Source organism: Bubalus bubalis, chromosome 9 (assembly GCF_019923935.1).
Source record: "Bubalus bubalis isolate 160015118507 breed Murrah chromosome 9, NDDB_SH_1, whole genome shotgun sequence".
Classification (NCBI taxonomy): domain Eukaryota; kingdom Metazoa; phylum Chordata; class Mammalia; order Artiodactyla; family Bovidae; genus Bubalus; species Bubalus bubalis.
The window spans coordinates 69,042,639-69,056,688 of NC_059165.1; the positions used below are offsets into that span (position 1 = coordinate 69,042,639).

General features: G+C 38.9%; 1 protein-coding gene across 1 annotated transcript; it reads right to left on the reverse strand.

Annotated features, from left to right (window-relative positions):
* Positions 1 to 4,135: 4,135 nt before the first annotated feature.
* On the reverse strand, positions 4,136 to 5,098 carry LOC102395688 (olfactory receptor 2T29-like). Its single transcript, XM_006068973.1, has one exon. The coding sequence runs from the start codon at positions 5,096 to 5,098 to the stop codon at positions 4,136 to 4,138; it is 963 nt and encodes a 320-aa protein (XP_006069035.1).
* Positions 5,099 to 14,050: the final 8,952 nt, after the last annotated feature.

Here is a 14,050-nt window from a genome sequence, read left to right on the forward strand (position 1 = left end):
CTTCACTGTGGCTCAGATCATGAGCGCCTTATTGCAAAATGCAGGCCTAAATTGAAGAAAGTAGGGAAAGCCACTAGGTCATTCAGATATGACCTAAATCATATCCCTTATGATTATACAGTGGAGGTGACAAATAAATTCAAGGGATTAGATCTGGTTGATGGAGTGCCTGAAGAACTATGATGGAGGTTCATAACATTGTACAGGAGGCAGTGACCAAAATCATCCCAAAGAAAATGAAATGCAAGAAGGAAGAATGGTTTTCTGAGGAGGCTCTACAAATAGTTGAGAAAAGAAGTAAAAGACAAGGGAGAAAGGGAAAGATATACCCATCTGAATACAGAGCTCCAGAGAATGTCAAGGAGAAATAAGAAAGCTTTATTAAGTGAACAATGCAAAGAAGTAGAGAAAAAAAATAGAATGGGAAAGTCTAGAGATGTCTTCAAGAAAATTGGAGATAGTGAGGGAAAATTTTGTTCAAGGATAGGCACAATAAAGGGCAAAAATTATAAGGACCTAATAAGCAGAAGCAATTAAGAATACACAGAAAAACTATACAAAAAAGGTCTTCATGACCCGGATAGCCACGATGGTGTGGCCACTCACCCAGAGCCAGACATCCTAGAATGTGAAATTAAATGGGCCTTAGAAAGCATTACTACATACAAAGTTAGTGAAAGTGATGGAATTCCTGCAGAGCTACTTCTAATCCTAAAAGATGATGCTGTTAAAGTGCTACACTGAATATAGCAGCAAATTTGGAAAATGCAGCAGTGGCCACCACAGGACTGGAAAAGGTCAGTTTTCATTCCAATCCCAAAGAAGGGCAATGCTAAAGAATGTTCAAACTACCTTAAAATTGCACCTCACACATGCTAGCAAGGTGTTGCTCAAAATCCTTCAAACCAGGCTTCAGCAGTTTGAGAACCAGTAACCTCCAGATGTACAAGCTGGGTGTAGAAAAGGCAGAGGAACTGGAGATTAAATTGCCAACGTTCTCTAGATCATAGAGAAAGCAAGGAAATTCCAGAAAAACATCTACTTCTGCTTCACTGACAACAATAAAGCCTTTGACTGTGTGGACCACAACAAACTGTGGAAAATTCTTAAAAAGATATGACTACCAGACCACCTTATGTTTCTCCTGTGAAACCTTCGTCAAGTCAAGAAGCAACAGCTAGAATCAGACATGCAACAATGAACTGGTTCAAAATTGGGAAAGGAGTATGTCAAGACTGTATAATTTAACCCTGCTTATTTAATTTGTATGCAGAGTACATCATGCAAAATGTTAGGTTGAATGAGTTACAAACTAGAATCACAATTTCCAGGAAAAATATCAACAACCACAGGCATGCAGATGATACTATCTTAATGGCAGAACGTAAAGAGGAATTAAAGTGACTCTTGATGAAGGTGAAAGAGGAGAGTGAAAAAGCTAGTATAAAACTCACTACTCAAGAAACTAAGTTCATGGCATCTTTTTCCATCACTTCATGGCAAATAACAAGAGAAAAAGTTAAAATAGTGACCCATTTTATTTTCTTGTGCTCCAAAATCACTACGGATGGTGAGAGCAACCATGAAATTTAAAGATGTTTGCTCCTTGGAAGAAAAGCTATGACAAACTCAGACAGTGTATTAAATAGCAGAGACATCACTTTGCCAACAAAGGTTCATATGGTGAAAGATATGGTTTTCTAGTAGTCATGTATGGATATGAGAAAAGTGAAAATGAAAGTCTATCAGTTGTGTCTGACTTTTTGTGACTCCATGGACTATACAGTCTGTGGAATTCTCCAGGCCAGAATACTGGAGTGTATCCCCTTTCTCCAGGGGATCTTCCCAACCCAAGGATCAAACCCAGGTCTCCTGCAATTTTTACCAGCTGAGCCACAAGGGAAACCCAAGAACACTGGAGTGGGTAGCCTACCCTTCTCCAGAGGATCTTCCAGACCCAGAAATCGAAACAGTGTCTCCTGCATTGCAGGCAGATTCTTTACCAACTGAGCTATTAGGGAAGCCCATGGATGTGAATTGGATCATAAAGAAGGCTGAGCCTGAAGAATTGATATTTTCAAACTGTGGCACTTGAGAAGATTCTTGAGAGTCTCTTGGATTGCAAGGATATCAAACCAGTGAATCCTAAAGGAAATCAACCCTGAATATTCTTTGGAGGGACTGATGCTGAAGCTAAAGCTCCAATACTTTGGCCACCTGATGCAAAGAGCTGACTCATTGGGAAAGACCTTGATTCTGGGAAAGATTGAGGGCAAGAGGAAAAGGGAGTGACAGGATGAGATGGTTGGTAGCATCGCCAACTCAATGGATTTGAGTTTGAACACACTCCAGGAGATAGTGAAGGACAGGGAATCCTGGTGTGCTGCAGTCCATGGGGTCACAAAGAATCAGACATGACTTAGCAAATGAATAATAGTAACAAAATACCATTCAATTCTCATTCTCACTCACCTCATCTCCCCATCTTAATATTAAACTTCCCAGTTGATTTCCACTGATTTAACATTTCACAAAGAATAATTCATTGTTTGGTTGATGTTTGTAAAACTCTGGATAGCAGAGGGTCAAGAAATTAGTCTATAAAGTAAGTCAGGAAAGGAGGAGCCATTGGAACATTTTCCTCTCCTGTTTGGTAAACTATCTGACATTTGTGCTCTTCTTTTTCTGTGTCCTTGAACAATCCCCTCCCTCTCCTCCAGTTGTTTATACTCATCTGAAGTTAATATCTGGTCACCATTTAACACTGAATTCCAGGGGCTGCTCTCAACCTTTTATTTTACCCAACTTACATGTCACAGATAGAACTGATATCTCTTTATGAGCTGTACCCATTCTTCATGAACATCAAGATACAGCAAATACTTTATAGCACCCATTTGTGTGTGAAACTACAGCTACAGATCCACATCCCTTGGGAACAGCAGCCATGTAGTATTCAGATTTTACTCTCATTTAGCTTTTATTTTGGATTATAGTATAGTGTAGGAAATATTAATTGAATAATTGAATAAATAAATTAGTTTGAAATTTGATATCCTGCCTCTTTTTGTGTAATAAATTACATACTTCAAAACTTGGTTCAGATGTCATCCCATGGAGGAATCTTCTCTAAATCTTTCTGCCACTTTGAATTTTTATATTTCCCTCTGTCCTTTATGCAATTCTGCATTCTAAACCTACTACTTGCAGAGAACAATTAACCTCCACTAAATGCCTTCAGAATTCACCCATGTGGAACAAAGCAGGCCATATAAAGTTGGGCAGAGACAGGATTATCTCAGTAATAATTAACCACATTAAAACAAGCATGTTTTCTTAGGCATTATGCCATTTACATTGCCACGAAGCAGAAGACAAATTCAATAAAGGAGTGAGGATTGATACTTTAACTGTTTATGTGGAGTAAGTGTTTATTTATAGAAAAGTAGCAGGAATAATGGAGAAGGCAATGGCACCCCACTCCAGTACTCTTGCCTGGAAAATCCCGTGGATGGAGGAGCCTGGTGGGCTGCGGTCCATGGGGTTGCTGGGAGTCAGACATGACTGAATGACTTCACTTTCACTTTTCACTTTCACGCATTGGAGAAGGAAATGGCAACCCACTCCAGTGTTCTTGCCTGGAGAATCCCAGGGATGGGGGAGCCTGGTGGGCTTCCGTCTATGGGGTCGCACAGAGTCGGACACGACTATAGTGACTTAGCAGTAGCAGCATGAATAAGAATAGTACAAACCACATACCCTTTACTCAGAACCCCAGTTGTTAATATTCTATAGTTTTTGTTTCATTTCCACCATTAATCAATTTTATAGCATCTTGTAACTTTTTTCCTTTAAACATTGTTATTTTGTGTTTCCAAAGAATATATATATTCATCTACAAAGTCATAGTGCAGTTATCAGCTTCAGTAAATAACATCAATACAGTATAATTGTATAATGCATTTTGAGTAGAGAAGGATTGCAAAATTGGAGAGTTTTCTCATTCAAGGAAGGACTTCTCTAAAAGGTATGAAAATGAGATATCATAGTATAAAATTCTAAGCGATGCTGTTGGCATAAGAATCTAAACTTATGAAATGTAAAGAGAAGGTAAAACAAATTAATAAAAAGTTTCTTACTTTATAGTTTCTTGAAAAACAATTTCCACGTTCAACATTTTCTTCAGAGCCCCCATAACATCTTTATTCCTTAGACTATAGATTAAAGGGTTTAGTACAGGAGTGAGTATGGTGTAAAAGACAGATACCATCATGTCCTTCTCAGGTGTGTGGTAGGAATTGGGAAGCATATATGTGTATATGGCAGCCCCATAAAAGAGGATGACCACAGTCATGTGGGAGGAACAAGTCGCAAATGCCTTCTTCTGACCCTCTGCTGAGTTCATCCTATGAATGGTGAGGAGGATAAAGTAATAAGAGCCTGAAATGATTGTCACAGGAATGAGGAGCATGAGGACACAACACAGGTACATGAAAATCTCATATAGGGAGGTGTCTGAGCAGGAAAGCTTTAATACAGCAGGAACTTCACAGAAGAAATGATGGATCTCCCGGGATCTGCAGAAGGGGAAGGTCATGGTGATGGGAGTAAACAAGAAGCCATCCACTGAGCCCAGAAACCAGCAGCCAGATGCCAGGAAGAGACACACCCTGTGGTTCATGAGGACAGGGTAATGGAGAGGATGGCAAATGGCCATGTAGCGATCATAGGCCATGGAGGCCAGAAGGAAAAATTCTGAACCTGCTAGTGTCACATAGAGGAACATCTGAATCCCGCATTCAGGAACTGAGATCTTATTTACACCTGTGATCTGGTCCATGAGCATCTTGGGTACAGTAACAGAAATGTACATCATGTCCATGAAAGACAACTGACTGATGAAAAAGTACATGGGGGTGTGGAGGTGAGCATCAGAATATATCAAAAAAATCAGAATGATATTTCCAGAGAAGGCCATCAGGAAAACCACAGAAATGACCAAACAAAGGAGAGCAGGGTGTTGTGATTGACTGAAGATTCCCACCAGGGTGAAATCTAATCTTTCAGTGTAGCTGGTCATCCAGGTGTTATTGTCCATGAGGTTTCACCTAGACCACCGAGGAGAACTTTGAAGTTAATGGATTACTTATAGGAATCTACCAACTGAAATGAATGTTTACGGAGAGTGTGCCCATATGTGTATGTGTGTATGTGAGTGTGTATGTGTATGTGTGTACCACTCAATTGTGCTAACAAGAGGAAATTCTATGACTCTGTAGATATGGAGTTTTAAAAGTATCTATAATTTTACAGATTACTAGAAAACTAGTATTTCACAGCTGTGGGTTTAAAAAATTGCTAACTTATAGCTATGTTGCTGCAGTTGAAGTTTATGACATCTGATGATGTAATGTCCTTCATGGACAAGAATGGAAATTTATGTAGTGTCTGGCCTATGCAAACACAAAAAGTAAATTACTTTTTTTAAAAAAGATATCACACTCTTCTAAAATGCTTTTTATAGAACTTGGAATTTTATTATCCCCAGTTTAAGGATCCAACTGGGAGTTTTAAAACTCTTGGAGGTGTATTACATGTAAGAAAGGTTTATAATAGCCAGGACATGGACACAACCTAGATGTCCATCAGCAGATGAATGGATAAGAAAGCTGTGGTAAATATACACAATGGAGCATTACTCAGCCATTAAAAAGAATACATTTGAATCAGTTCTAATGCTGCTGCGTCACTTCAGTCGTGTCCAACTCTGTGCGACCCCATAGATGGCAGCCCACCAGGCTCCCCTGTCCCTAGGATTCTCCAGGCAAGAACACTGGAGCGGGTTGCCATTTCCTTCTCCAATGCATGAAAGTGAAAAGTGAAAGTGAAGTCACTCAGTCGTGTCCGACTCTTTGCAACCCCACGGATTGCAGCCCACCAGGCTCCTCAACCCATGGGATTTTCCAGGCAAGAGTACTGGAGTAGGGTGCCATTGCCTTCTCCCAGTTCTAATGAGGGGGATGAAACTGGAGCCTATTATACAGAGTGAAGTAAGCCAGAAAGAAAAACACCAATACAGTATACTAATGCATATATATGGAATTTAGAAAGATGGTAACAATAACCCTGTATATGAGACAGCAAAAGAGACTCTGATGTATAGAACAGTCTTTTGGATTCTGTGGGAGAGGGAGAGGGTGGGATGATTTGGGAGAATGGCATTGAAACATGTATAATGTCATTATGAAATGAGTCGGCCAGTCCAGGTTCGATGCACGATACTGGTTGCTTGGGGCTGGTGCACTGGGACGACCCAGAGGGATGGTACAGGGGGAGGAAGGAGGGAGGAGGGTTCAGGATGGGGAACACGTGTATACCTGTGGCGGATTCATGTTGATATATGGCAAAACCAATACAATACTGTAAAGTTAAAAAAAAAGTTACTGAAATATAATTTAAGGAAAATCTATACAAAACATCTGAATCTCTTTTGTCTACAGGACTGGGTGATACTGTGAGGCACTGTGGTTATATGGAGTGTACATATACATATAATTATGTATATATTTAAATTTTAAACAAATATATCTATGTGATGTGTGATAATTCTATATAAATATAAATAAATATGGATAAATGTATAATATGTTTTTTAAATGGTATCCTGTTTAAGCAGAGCTTTATCTAGAAATCCATTTTATTTCTGTCTGGTACATGTGTTTCCAAGTTGAAAATTCATCTGCTTTAAAGGGTTACTGACATCTATCAGACAAAATTTTGGTTATTTTCCCAAATGTTATCTGCTTTCATGCACATCAATTAATTATTCTTGGAAACTGAGATGAAAGAAGCACTGAACAACACTGTGATATTTCTGACACTAATTCATTGTTTCTTCTTCTATCTTGCTGCTTATAGCCAGCCTTGTACTAGTCACTGAACATGAACCAAAGGCAAATTAAACTTGATTAGATTTAAGGAAATCACATTCATCTATTCAGGGGAAATATTATATAAATGTGATTTAAAGTATACACAATAAATAAAAAGAAAAATAGATGAAGAAAAATAGACAAAAATATAATCTGACCTTTCTTAGGGAATAAGGAGTAGCTTCTTATTCTACTTTTTTCTCTTATAAAGATTAAACCTTTAAATTTCTCAATTTCAGACATGTAAAATGTTAAATTTCAAAAGCTATTGCCAATGAGAATGAAATATTGGCTCCTCTTTCTAGGAAGAGTTTAGAGCATGTTATGATGCAGGGATATTTCAGGAATCATGTTCAAGTTTCAGATAGACTTTGTAATAATTCCCAAGGCTAGTTATAATATTCAACTTATTATCAGTTCTGAGTTTCAGAGTACTAAAGAAGTAGATAACACTACAAAAGATTTCTTGATTTCTTGATATCCATATAAATGTCTAGCAAACCTAGGATGCATTGCAAAAATATAACTTTTCTGTTAAATTTTACCTTCAGTGGCAGAAGAAATCTGGCTCTGAGCAGAACTGAAAAACAGTTAAATAAGTTTCAAAACAATGCATACTGATCAAGTTTACATCTGTGATTAAAGAAAATCAAGGACTGGAGAAGTGATTAATACATGTGAAGACCTTGAAGCTATTTACTAAACAGATGGAGGGAGACCAAGGAGGGGACTTGCTGGGCTTTGGATAAATCTCTGCTACACTTTGGTAAATGGGGGGAGGGGGTCACTGTTATTAAACCACACTAACAACCCACCCAAGACACCAGACAGTGTTTCCTTCTCTGTCTGTATAGCAACTTTGCCCCTTATTCATTCTCAAATTATCTAATCTAATTCCTTGAACTTCATGTAAACAGTTTTGTGCATATTTAAATTGGGAAATTATTGCCAGTAGTGGTAGGATAATATACAACCTTTATATGAAGCTGACAGCATTCCAGGAATTGTTCCAACTCTTTACTACATTTGATCTTTCCTGAGAGCCTGTGAGCCTACTTACTCATTTTACTTTCTCCTTTTAAAAAAGTTAAAAAGATCAGGTTCTCAGGGTATCTGCTTAAACACTACACAACTAAGTTGAGTGAGAATCCTTGTCTTAGCTCAAGAGTTGAACCCACAGACTTTAATTCTGCCTCTTGTCTCTTGGGGACATAGTCTTTCCTCTATAGCAGACAATTTGGGTGGTGGGTCAGCCATTGTCAGTTTCATTAGGAAAGTGTAAATATGACTGAGACATTTATTTGCAGTGTTTTCTAACCCCCAGAAAACATCCCTATTCAAAGTAAAATGAGTAGCTCTTACTTTGTAAAATTTTAGGGTCAGAAAAAAAAGTATATTTAATAACATAGAAAGAATATATATTACTTTCTCTACAAATAATTGAAAAACAAAGAGCTGCTCTCTAACATATTGCAGTAAATGCATGCTACATAAAGAGATTCAAAAAGATAAAGCACTTTTGCTTTCCTCTTTAAAAATAGCTAGCTAAAAATAGGAAAAAATATCTTTAAGAACTAACAGAATGTATCAGAAACAGAACACATCAAGAAAAACCATTACCTTTAGCTCTTGCAGTTCTGTCTGCTTGTCTGGTTGAACCCAGCATTAAGTGATGTTGGTAGTTTCATCCAGATGAGATAATGCAGTATTTTAGGTTAGGTGTACGAAGAGAAGTAGAGGAGTGACATCACCCATGGTTATGCTATGCCCATTTAGTAAGTGGTTGAAAGTTATCTGTTGATAAATACCTCTGAGACTATAAAAAGGAATGCAATTAAGAAATCTAAAGAAGCTAATAGGTCTCCCCATTGCACTTTTCTGAGTCTTTTTCCTCATCTATTTTTATAAACACCTTAAAATTTTTTTCCATCTTAATATTTATTAACATTTTAACCAGTATTAATAATAGTCACAAATTTCAACATCACCAATAAATTATTTAGATATGGAAGTATACAAGTTAGTTTCTAAGTAAACTTTTCATTAAAATGTATTTTCATATATGTGTAAATTACATTTTTCCTCCTTTAAATTCAAGTAAAATTTGTGAAAAAAATATTTTTCATTTTTTGATTGAAGGATAATTGCTTTACAATATTGTGGTGGATTTTGCCAAATATCAACATGAATTAGCCACTGGTACATATATGTTCCCTCCCTCTTGAATCTCCCTCCCACCTTCCAGTACATTCCACCTCTCTAGATAGTCACAGAGCCCTGGCTTGAGTTCCCTGAGTCATCTACCAAATTCTCACTGGCTATCTATTTTACTAGGGTAGTGTATAGGTATCCATGCTACTCTTTCCATTCATCCCACCCTCTCCTTCCCACCCCCCACCCCCAGATCCACAGGTCTGTTCTCTATGTCTGCAACTCCATTGCTGCCCTGCAAATAGGTTCATCAGTACCCTCCTTCTAGATTCCATATATCAATTCAGTTCAGTTCAGTCACTCAGTCCTGTCCGACTCTTTGCGACCCCATGAATTGTTGCACGTCAGGCCTCCCTGTCCATCACCAGCTCCCGGAGTTCACTTAAACTCATGTCCATCGAGTCGGTGATGCCATCCAGCCATCTCATCCTCTGTCGTCCCCTTCTCCTCCTGCCCCCAATCCCTCCCAGCATCAGGGTCTTTTCCAATGAGTCAACTCTTTGCATGTGGTGGCCAAAGTATTGGAGTTTCAGCTTTAGCATCAGTCCTATCAAAGAACACCCAGGACTGATCTCCTTTAGGATGGACTTGTTGGACCTCCTTGCATCCAAGGGACTCTCATGAGTCAACTTCAACACCACAGTTCAAAAGCATCAATTCTTCAGCGCTCAGCCTTCTTCACAGTCCAACTCTCACATCCACATGTGACCACTGGAAAAACCATAGCCTTGACTAGACGGACCTTTGTTGGCAAAGTAATATCTCTGTTTTTGAATATGCTATCTAGGTTGGTCATAACTTTCCTTCCAAGGAGTAAGCGTCTTTTAATTTCATGTCTGAAATCACCATCTGCAGTGATTCCATTATATGTGTTAATATATGATATTTGTCTTTCACTTTCTGACTTACTTCACTCTGTATAATAGGCTCTAGGTTCATCTACCTTATTAGCACTGCCTCAAATGCATTCTTTTTATGGTTGAATAATATTCCACTGTGTATATGTAGCACAGCTTCCTTATCCAATCATCTGTCAATGGATATCTAGGTTACTTACATGTCCTGTGTGTGTTAATCTCTCAGTCATGTCCAACTCTTTGTGACCCCATGGACTGTGGCCTGCCAGGCTTTTCTGTCCATGGGATTCTCCAGGCAAGAATACTAGAGTGGGTTGCCATTCCCTTCTCCAGAGGAACTTCCCAACCCAGGGATCAAACCATGGTCACCTGCATCACAGGTAGGTTCTTTACTGTTTGAGCTACAAGGAAGTCCTGTTTACATGTCCTAGCTATTGTAAATATTGCTGTAATGAATATTGGGGTACATGTGTCTTTTTCAATTGTGGTTTCCTCAGGGTATATGCCCAGTAGTGGGGTTGTTGGGTCATATGGTAGTTTTATTCCTAGTTTTTTAAGGAATCTTCATAATGTCTCCCAAAGTAGCTGCATCAATTTACATTCCCACCAACAGTGCAAGATGGTTTCCTTTATTCCATAGCCTCTCCAACATGTAGTGTATGTAGAAAATCTCCAGCATGTAGATTTTCTGATGATGGCCATTCTGACCAGGGGACTTCCCTGGTGGCTTAGCTGGTAAAGAATCCACCTGCAATGCAGGAGACCTGGATTTGATCCCTGGGTTGGGAAGATCCCCTCAGAAAGGGAAAGGCTACCCACTCCAGTATTCTGGACTGGAGAATTCCATGGACTATAGTCCTTGGGGTCACAAAGAGTCGGACATGACTGACTGACTTTCACTTCACATTCTGACAGGTGTGAAGTGATATTTCATTGTAGTTTTGATTAGCACTTCTCTAATAATGAGCAATGTTGAACATCTTTTCATGTGCTTATTAGGCACCTGTAAGTCTTTTTTGGAATAATGTCTGTTTAGGTCTTTTGCCCACTTTTTGATTGTGCTGTTTGTTTCTCTGGTATTGAGGTTGTATAAGCTGTTGTATCTTTTGGAAATTAATCCTTTGTAGTTGTTTCATTTGTTATTATTTTCTTCCATTCTGAGGGTTGTCATTTCACTTTGTTTAGAGTTTCCACAAAAGCTTTTAAGTTTAATTAGGCCCCACTTTTTTAATTTTTGTTTTTATTTCCATTATTCTAGGAGGTGGGTCATAGGGGATCTTGCTTTGATTTATGTCATTGAGAGTTCTGCCTGTGTTTTACACTAAGAGTTTTATAGCTCCTTGTCTTACATTTAGGTCTTTAATCAATTTTGATTTTATCTTTGTGTATGGTGTTAGGAAGTGTTCTACTTTCATTCTTTTTCAGGTAACTGTCCAGTTTTCCCAGCGCTGCTTATTGAAGAGGCTATATAGATACACATTTTGAAACTCACAGTTCAATTGATTTGTTAAAACAGTAGCACTACTTAGTACTATAGTCAAAACTGAGAGCAGATACTTCACATTGTTGTCTTGGTCACTCAATTAGATTACTGAATGCATACTTTCTTTTGTTCCTCATGTGGTATCTATGTTAGTTTAATGTTATATTTATTTTTTCAATGTTTCCAATTTCTTTTTAATTAAAAAATGGTTTCTAGCTTTAATCAAAATGTAATTTACATATTGCATGATGTAAGTTTAAGATGTATATGATGCTATATATTTCAAAATTTTTTGTTCAGTTGCTCAGTCCTGTCCAAATCTTTGCAGCCTCAGGGACTTCAGCACACTAGGCTTCTCTGTTCTTCACCTTCTTCTAGAGTTTACTCAAACTCATGTCCATTGAGTAGGGGATGCCAACCAATCATCCCATCCTCTGTCATCCCTTTCTCCTTCTATTTTCAATGTTTCCCAGCATCTGCATCTTCTCCAATGGGTCGGCTCTTTGCATCAGGTGGCTAATGTATTAGAGCGTCAGCTTCAGCATCAGTCCTTCCAATGAATATTCAGGCTTGATTTCCTTTAGGATTTACTGATTTGATCTTCTTACCATCCAAGCAACTCTCAACAATCTTCTCCAGCACCACAGTTTGAAAGCATCAGTTCTTCAGTGCTCAGCTTTCTTTATTGTGCAGCTCTCACATCTGTACATAATTACTAGAAAAACCATAGCTTTGACTATGTGGACCATTGTAGGCAAAGTAATGTGTCTGCTTCTTAATACACTGTCTAGTTTTGTCATTGCTTTTCTCCCAAGGAGCAAGCATCTTTTAATTTCATGGCTGCAGTCACCATCTGCAGTGGTTTTAGAGCCTAAGAAAATAAATACTGTCACCATTTCCATTGTTTCCCTATCTATTTGCCATGAAGTGATGGGACTGGATGCCATGATCTTTGTTTTTTGAACGTTGAGTTTTAAGCCAGCTTTTGCACTCTCCTCTTTCACTTTCATCAGGAGACTCTTTAATTCCTCTTTGTTTTCTGCCATAAGGATGGTGTCATCTGCATATCTGAGGTTATTGGTATTTCTCCCCACAATCTTGATTCCAGCTTGTGATTCATCCAGCCCAGCATTTCACATAGTGTATTTTGCATGTAAGTTAAATAAGCAGGGTACAATATATAGCCTTGATGTACTCTTTTCCAAATTTTGAACTAGCCATTTATTCTATGTCTGGTTCTACCTGTTTCTAATTGACCTGCATACAGATTTCTCAGGAGACAAGTAAGATTGTCTGTCCCAACTCTAAGATTTTTCCACAGTTTGCTATGATCCACACAGTCAAAGGCTTTAACATAGTTAGTGAAGCAGCAGTAGATATTTTCCTGGAATTTCCTTGCTTTCTTTAAGATCCAGTGAAACTTGCCAATTTGGTATCTGGCTCCTCTGCCTTTTATAAATCCAACTTGTACATTTGAAAATTCTCAGTTCACATACTTCTTAAGCCCACCTTGAAGGATTTTTGAGCATAACTTTACTAGCACATGAAATGAACACAATTATACTTTCTTTGGTATTGGCCTTCTTTGGAACTGGAATGAAAACTTTCCTTTTCTAGTCCTGTGAGCTTCCCTGGTGGTTCAAATGGTGAAGAATTTGCCTGCAGTGCAGGAGACCAGGGTTTGATACTCAGATCAGGAAGATCTCATGGAGAATGGAATGGCTACCCACTTCAGTATTCTTGCCTGGAGAATCCCATGGACAGAGGAGCTGGTGTATTGTAGTCCATGGGTTCCAGAGTCTGATATGACTGAGCAACTAATATTTTTGAGTACAGCACTTTAACAGCATCATCTTTCAGGATTTTATATAGCTCAGCTGGAATTTCATCACTTCCACTAACTTTGTTCATAGTAATGCTTCCCGTGATGGCGCAGGATCAAGGCGGCTGTGACAGTGCAGGAGTGTGGCTGAGAGGAGCTACCCCACGTTCAAGGTCAAGGGTGGTGGCTGCACTTTGCTGGAGCAGCCTGTGAAGAGATACTCCACGTCCAAGGTAAGAGAAACCCAAGTGAGAAGGTAGGCGCTAAGACTGAAACCACAATCACAGGCAACTAGCCAGTCTGATCACAAAGACCACAGCTTGTCTAACTCAATGAAACTAAGCCATGCCGTGTGGGGCCACCCAAGATGGACAGGTCATGGTGGAGAGGTCTGACAGAATGTGGTCCACTGGAGAAGGGAATGGCAGACCATTTCAGTATTCCTGCCTTGAAAACCCCAATGAACAGTATGAAAAGGCAAAAAGGTAGGACACTGAAAGATGAACTCCCAAGGTTGGAAGGTACCCAAGATGCTATTGGAGATCAGTGGAGAAATAACTCCAGAAAGAATGAAGGGATGGAGCCAAAGCAAAAACAATACCCTGTTGTGGATGGGACTGGTGATAGAAGCAAGGTTCGATGCTGTAAAGAGCAATATTGCATAGAAACATGGAATGTTAGGTCCATGAATTAAGGGAAATTGGAAGTGGTCAAACAGGAGACGGCAAGAGTGAACATTGACGTT